This window comes from Sinohyriopsis cumingii, chromosome 2, assembly GCF_028554795.1.
Source record: "Sinohyriopsis cumingii isolate HCF-2022 chromosome 2, ASM2855479v2, whole genome shotgun sequence".
In the NCBI taxonomy this organism is placed as follows: Eukaryota; Metazoa; Mollusca; class Bivalvia; order Unionida; family Unionidae; genus Sinohyriopsis; species Sinohyriopsis cumingii.
Window position 1 is genome coordinate 29,928,444 of NC_142962.1, and position 8,488 is coordinate 29,936,931.

The 8,488-nt window shown below is 34.4% G+C and overlaps 1 protein-coding gene across 1 annotated transcript in view; it reads left to right on the top strand.

Annotated features, from left to right (window-relative positions):
• The window catches only part of LOC149804547 (uncharacterized), a 31,307-nt gene extending 23,354 nt beyond the window's left edge, over window positions 1-7,953 (top strand). Inside the window, exons 7-8 of the mRNA XM_089941387.1 lie at window positions 5,917-6,051; window positions 6,799-7,953. Of these exons, the coding sequence (XP_089797513.1) occupies window positions 5,917-6,051; window positions 6,799-6,933 (270 nt within the window). The 3' untranslated portion in view covers window positions 6,934-7,953. The remainder of the gene's footprint in view (window positions 1-5,916; window positions 6,052-6,798) is intronic.
• Window positions 7,954-8,488: the final 535 nt, after the last annotated feature.

Sequence of the window (8,488 nt, forward strand, 5' to 3'; positions counted from 1 at the left end):
CAGCATGATATAGAGAAGGTGCATCACGTTACTCTCAAAATGTTCTTATGTCCCACTTTTTGGCTGCCATCATGTGTTTCTGAGCCAGATAAATATTGCCAATTTTGACAGCATGTTGTAACTTTAGTGTGTTTCTGCTTTGGTTGGTGCTTTATGGCACAGTGACACATGTAGGTTATGTAGTGCTGAGACAATTGGAGTAGTATGCTTTGTCCAAGGACACAGCATGGTAGGTGACCCAGGCAGGTCTGATGGTAGGATTCAAACCTGCACCATTTTGTTTTTAGTCTGGCCTGCTGATGACTAAACCATCATATGTTGATGTGTTCTTACACACAAAACAGTTCTATCCAATCCCAGTATTTGTATATTCCATTTGAAGTTTTGGCTTAATGAAATTTTTGGTTTATGCAATATTTTGGTGTATTATACAAATCTTTCTTATAACCAAATTCTCTTACTATAATGTTGAGTTACCTGTTCTAGTGAACTATAAAAAGGCCTTTTTCTCAAGGTCAATCTGATAAAAGCTACCTACACATGTTACATTGACTGTTTGTGAAAAATGACATCTGCTCCACACTGCACACACCTTATTTAAGAATTTAATAATGCTTACAAGCCTCAGTAGTCTTTGTTCTTACATTGATTTCACATCACTGTAGCATTTTGTTGTGATTCAGATGGAATTACATGTACATAATGACTGGTAACTTGTTCTACAACTATTCAAAGTACCACATTGAAGTTGAAGTATATGATCATGTATTAATTTCTGTATTGCTTGAATTGTAATATATTTAATGTTCTCATCAGAAGCATGTTTAGGAGGCATCTATTTGCGACTACAGCTTGTCTGGTATGTTGACACATATTTTGGAACAAAACAATAAATTAATGTTTGAAACTGGCAAGCATTTTTATCTTTCAAAAAAAGCTTTAGTTCTTAGTTTTATTTCTCATCCAAAAGCGTAGTATCTTGTATTTCTTTGTGACTTTATGGTGATCAGTGCATCATTGACTTGGTGTGGTTTTTTCAAGGTGATTGGTACTGGGTAGAGCTTTCATGTGCTAAACATAGATACATAGCTTTGTCTCCAAAAATTTGCAACTCATTACTTTTCTTCAGAAAATAAACTTGGTTCTTTGTTTATTTCTCATCTTAAACCTGAGTATTTAGTACTTCTTTGTTATGATCAGTGTTTAATTTACTCAGTTTGAAGTTTTAAAGGCAAATACCGCTAGATATTGTCCTGGTAAATTCTAGCATGGACACAGAGATATATTTTAGACATGTCATACTTGTTTAAATAAGTGTAAATACTGGACCTGAACTTTCGCACAGAGTCTGGTGTCAGTCTTAAATCTGAATAAATAGTCAATGTATCAACACAAAAGAAACTTGTACCCTGTGAAAGACAAGCTAACCATCATTGCTAATGCAGAAGACACAGTAACAGAGTTGCTGGGAGGGAATTCAATGCCATATGACATACAGGGACTTTTCAAGAGTGACGACAATAAAAAAGGGCTTTTTAGGGATCTAATGAAGTAGACTGAACACTATCAACAAGGCAATTGGTTCGATCCCCGGCCAAGTCATACCAAAGACTTACAAAAATGGTACTAACAGCTGCCTCGCTTGTCGCTCAGCATTAAGAGGTTAGTGTTAGGACTGGTTGGCTTGGTGTCAGGATAATGTGACTGGGTGGGACATCACTAAAAACTGCCACACTGCAGACATCGTAGCGATATGACTGAAATTTTTTTAAAGCTATGTTAAAAATCCAAATCACACACACACACACACACACACATCAACAAGGCAAACCTTAAAATCCGAATGATCTACATTCAGTATTGCTACTTTTTTCATTCTCAATCCAAAACGACTGATTGTTGTCACACTATCAAAACCGAGCAAAATTATCAAGATTTTAAAATATATTGTAGTAATGCATGTTATAATGGCAGAACTTAAGCTTTTTTTCCCTTCATTCAGGGTGTGCATTCTACGTCAGTGCATGTTATACACATCAAAATATGCTATACTTAATACAAAGGCTGGATAAATGATACAGTTTAGAACAAATTAATATTGATCATTTTAATAATAATTGTCAACTATTTCTGTCGTCATTTGCCTGAAAGTTTTACCTTTATTCAACTTTAAACTTTATTTTAAAATACACCTTTGAATGTAATATGCTAAATGGTCAAGCACCAAAATTTGTATTAAAATAAAATCCTCAATATACTTTTGGAAATGTTGGTGTCATTCTACCATATATTGTTGGAAATGTTTGTGTCATTCTTCCATATAGTGGACCACTCCACTGGCCTAAGTGGTAAGAGCATCTGCCTTGAATGTGTGTTCAAACCCTGTCTAAGTCATACCAAAGACTTATAAAAATGGTACTAACAGCTGTCTTGCTAGGCACTCAGCATTAAGAGGTTAGTGTTAGGATGGTCAGCCTGGTGTCAGGATAATGTTACTGAGTGTGACATGATGCAGCATGTCTGGCATGATGCCTGAGTGTTAGACATCACTGTAAACTGTCACACTGCAGAAATCATATTGATATGATTGAAAACTTGTTCAAACTATGTTAAAAATCCCAATCACACCCCCCTCATATAGTGTTGGTACCATTCTTCCATATTGCAGTTGGAAATGTTGGTGTCATTCTGCCATATAGTGTTGGAAATGTTGGTGTCACTGTGCCTGTGATATTAAATTGCCAGGACTGTAATTTTTTAATTTGAGTGTCAAGAATTTGCTAGAAAACTTGAATCTGATATTTTAAGGTTAAATACTGCATATATCTGTTTTACTGACTTTCTTGATGTATTACTGATATTACCAATAATTACAGGACTTTTTACACAGATAAAAAAAAATCCATTTCTATATACACCACTCCCTCGATAACTCGCGCACATCGGGGTCCAGAAACATCGACTGCACTATAAGTGAGGTATGAGTTATCGAGGGACCTATAAAATAAGCGCAAAACCAATAAAGTGATCAACGACATAAAGGAAAAATGGGGGGGGGCTTAGGCAGATCATAGTGTTGAATACTCACTTTATAATCGTGCTGAGATTAACTGTGAATAAATATCTCTTAATAACGGTGTACTTTGTTTATTATTTCCTCATAGAGCAACATTAATTTCAGGATAAATTACAGTATATTGAGTCGATCATCGAAAACATTATTCCACGTGGTTTCCGTTCGCTTAACATGTGTACCACTGCACACATTGTGTACTACGTCACTAATTTTATGTTGAATTGGATACATGTTAGTTTTATTGTTTGATCCAAATTAGACGTTTTTTTATATATATATATATCCAAAAGATCGACTCTTTTCGAGAAACAGTGTGGATCAAACGATAGATAGATTTGATTGCGATAGAAGTAAAATGGAAAACAAAAAACAAGGGTTAATCAGTACTAACATATTTAATGGGTCTACAAATTTAAAACAACGTAAATTAGAACAAGTTAATACTTGCCGTTTGTGCCACACTTGACAAATATCAATTGACTTTTTGAAAAAATCAGTTAATTTTTTTTTGTGTGTTACTCCTTGGTTTCTCTGCCGCCGAGCAAAATCCCTCAGATTTCTCAACTGCATGATCTTTACATAGTCAACATTTTGGGTCTCCAGCCACCTTAGGGCAATATCAAAAGATTTGATTGCTTCCTGTGCAGAGGGGGGAGGTGGTGCAACATTTGCATCTGCATCACTTTCAACACTTGTGGTACTCCAGTTAGAATCATTTTCTGCTGCAAATTTGTTCGTTATAGAATGAATTATTGTTTCATCTGACATGTATTCAGCTGTGGGGCAAACATTGTCAGCACAAATCCACTCCTCCATATCATCAATAGAAACGCCCATCTCAGGACCATGAGTCTGTATGAATTTCTCCCAAACAGCCTCGGCATTAATGACATCAGTTTCACCTTCAAAGTCACTATCATCGTCGCTGTCTCTGTTACTGTTTTCCTTTACGTCAAAGGCAGCTCCAAGACCCTAAATCCAGCACCCCCGGTCTCTTGTAAACGATTTTTTAATGCAACAAACACTTCCCAAGTTGTTGATCAAAACAAAGCCGGCATGTAATTAGGTTCTCACAGAAGTACTCACAGGTTTCGATGTGACGGTCGATTGACTCTTTTCATGTTTTCAATGAACAGAATATGTTGCGATTATAATGTTTACACTGAAACGGAATTAAAGGATTAAACACAGGAAGACGTTTAATTTGTGTTTATTTCATTCTCTGTTGCCACCTGTTAACATTTACCGGAAGTTTTCATTGATCGCTATTTCACCAGACTGTTTATTTACAGTATACTGACAACTATTTATCATAAAAACTTACATAATATATGATATCTTTAAACAGAGGTCTTACTAGGATGTTATAACTGGGTCTTTCTGCCTCTGAATTCAATCACTAAATATCAGTACATTTTTTCACCCGGCCGCCAGTCAAAGCATTTGAACTAGCTGCCTAGCTATTGCATCATGTTCTTTTTTTTATGTATTCTTATAAAATGGCAACATGTATGTACATCAAGGAGTCTTTCAGTCACTGAATTATTAATTGTAAATATCAGCACAGCTAACTGATCAACACATTTTCCCACAAAGCAGGTGGCTGAAACAGGACTGGCAAATCTTTGAATTTTCCCTCACACCTATTATATGCGTACGGAGTACTCCCTCCTCAGTGATTTTCTGCGTCCCAGATCAAACATTGGCGTCCAAATACACGTAATTAAGCGTTTTTGAGATCTCTGAAATTAATTCTTATTTAGAACATGAAAATTTCAAAGTATGGATTCTATTTTTACGGGCATTAATCACCATTTTTTATGATAAAAGGAGCAATGTATCAAGGTTTAATTTACCAATTCTTATCGTAATTTTTTTACGTTCAGCATATTTTAAAGATATTTTAAATACATTTTCTCTTGAAAAAATCGGGAGCCAAGATAGACACCGCGTTATAAGTGGGATCGCGAGTTATCCGGGCGCGAGTTATTGAGGAAGCGGTGTAATATTTAATGTGTGATGATGAAATGAAAACAGATTTTATAGCCTGAAATAAATATGATAAAGTTCCATTGCATGTTTTACCATAAGCAGATGACAGTCTTTAACTGACTTGCTTCTCAGTTGCATGTCTTACCATAAACAGGTCACACAGTCCAAACAGACTTCCTTGACAACACTGTAAGCACATGACACAGCCCAAACTGACTTACTTGTCAATTATATGATTTAACATAAGCAGATGGCTCAGTACAAACTGACTTACTTGCCAATTATAAGTGAAACTTTATTTTTGGTCCCATTTGCTATATCGATGATATGCAGTTATTAAGTTATTAAAATTTCTAGGAAACAAGAGATTATCTTACAGGAGTGGATGAAGAGTTTATTTAAGGTATCATACCATACTTGAATTAACATTTGGTAAATCCAGATCAAAGTGACCTTTATAAAATTTAGATTTCTAGCTTATTGAAAAGTTTATGAGACTAGTAGGCTGATTATAAGGCAGGCACCATTCCCAATACACAAAAAAATAATGACTGTGTATTCCAATTTTAATGATGAATTAAGAATTTAGGTGAAAGAAAGTAATCATTAAAATAAAAGATTTTGACAAGTTTTTAAAACTTTCAGATTTTTGAAGGATGAAAACTGTATAAAAATAAGTTGTAACAAAATTAAAATAGAAAAGCGATCTTTATTTTCTTTTATTTGAAAATTGTTCAGTTTGTTGTATAAAATCTGCTTTTCCCTATTCAGATACTAAATATTTCATTCAGTCCACTTATTTCACATTTCTTGCAACTTTACTAAACAAAAATTGTAACCGTCTTCAGGTAACAGAGGATGAGTATGCAAATGCCAAATATCCCATCAGGCAGTTGGCTAGTTTACCTGTCAGCGATGGTCCACTAGATTTCTTGCTGTGTACAGGGAACTTCAACTCGTTACAAGTCTACCTGGATGGAAAGGTAACTTGACATTTCCACTGTCAGATATCTGTATCTATTCTTTATTCTGTCTGTTATTTGCTTGAATGGCTAAGTTACCTTAGTTCCACTGGTAGATGCCTGTATCTATTCATTATTCTGTCTGTAATTTAGTTTCACATGCAGTTGCAAATATAAATATATAAAAATACTTGTATTATCAAGGAAATACCAGAATAAATGAAGCTTAATGGTTATATTGTCATTTTAGTTATTGCTCTCAAACTTCATGAAATTTAAATTAGTTAAATCAGTGTGATTGGAGCTTACATTTTAAGCATATTATTATACTGATCATTAAGATTCTGCAAAAATGGAATAGTTGCCATTTGTGAGGTAACATTTTGAATCGAAAAGCTACATGTAAGCCTGAAGGTTCATGCATTTTCCAAAGTATTCTTGAAAATTGTATATAGGAAAATACGCTATCATATTTCTAAAAGACTAAATCAACAAATAAGTAATTAAATTGTTTGTCAGCAACATAATGAAACAGGAGATTTATTTAAATGAAAAAAAATGGGCACCTTCCATTACAATAGTCAGAAGCAGTTAAAACAGAATATTATAAATGTATATTTATTATTGTACACCATCAGTGGGCCCAGAGAGCATTTGACTACCTGCCATTATTAATTTTTTAAATCTCCGAGTATTATGAAGAGAAAGAGATACTGAAAATATCTCCCATACAGCTCAGTCAAGTCACTTTTTGCATTTATTTTATAGAGTGTTGGTCAGTACACTACGCCGGACTGGATAAACAGTATGGACACAGCTGACATAGACAATGATGGAAAGCTGGAGATTGTTGTCAGTTGTCTGGACAATTCTGTCCTTGCACTAAAGATACTGGACACTTGACAACATGCAGATAAAGGACACTTAATATATTGTTTACAGTGGTCATATAAAAACTTAATTGTGGACAAATGGCATCCTGAGGATACTGGACATCTGAATATGCTGCTTACAATGGTCACCTAAAAATGTGAATAGAAGACACCTGACATCCTGAAGATGCAAGATACTACAATATGCTGCTTCCTGTGGTCATATAAATCTGTGAATAGAGGACACCTGACATCCTGAAGATGGAAGACACCTAAATATGCTCCTTACTGTGGTCATCTAAACCTGAATAGTTGGCAGCTGATAACCTGCAGATACAAGTCATCTTAATATTATGCAGATAATGACATCTAACAACCTTTGATTTAGGGACACTTGGCCACATGCACAAATTCAACAGACAATAAACACAGGAAGTTTCCATACAAACACGGTCGTGTAGAGGCCAAAACTAATGGATGGCTGCATTTAGTTTAGATTTTTTATGAAACTAAATCGTTAATGCAGTTGAATAGCCTCTGCATCAGTCTGTTAAACAGGGAATAAACTATATACTGTATTATTACAAGTTGGTAATTTTTTGTTTTAGTTACAACCACTATTTATTAAAAAAAATCAAAATCATATTAAAAAGTGTTCCGCATAGAAATTTTTACTTTAGTTCTGGAAAAATTCATTGTTTAAGTGAATTTTGAAAACAATTGGACTACTAATGATTTTGGGAATGTGGAATGTGACTGCAAAGGATTTTACTGTAGTTTAACTTAGTGAATGCATTAACAGGATTTTACATTAGTTTAACTTAATGAATGCAAAAGAGTGATAAAGGAATTAGGAATGGATGTCTCATTTGCAAACCATGTTTTCTTTAACCATTCATGGAGTAACTTTTCCACTGTTAAATTTTCACAACTGAAGACATTTATATTAACCATTTTTGCAGCTTTCCAGTGTTTTAGTGTCAGAAATGTGGGTTTACATTTTTTTTCCATTTTGTGATGGTAATGAAAATAAAGCCATGCAGAAATTCAACTATATTCGGTATTCTATCAGGGCTCAAATTTAAGATTTGTACACTTACAAAATGCAGTTGTAGAAAATGCAGGTTGAGATTTGAAGCTCTTGTATTGTTTTGTAAGTGATGTACAGCAAATTATTAGTAAACGTAAAGTCAGGAAAATGTACTTTGCATGATTTTAAAACAAACATTTGCTTTGGCACCAATTCCTTGACTGTGAGACAAACTGTTTAGCATGTAGCCTAATACAGTGATCATTCACATACCTGTGGTTTCAACTATACACAAGATGTAGCTTCAATTCAAATCTATCGTACAAGTAAAATATATCTTTGGCATACTGGGGCAAATCTATCACAGAAGACTGCACCAACTGAGCTCTAAATTTGTTGAGATAAATACCTCAGGAAGAGTCTGGAGGAATTTGTAGGGTTGTGAAGATTGACCAATACTGGTATGTATAGCCAAAAGTGGCATATAGAGATACTGATAACTGAAACTCAGAAAGTATTACCTTGAAGATTGCTATGATAAAAAGAATTTTCCCTA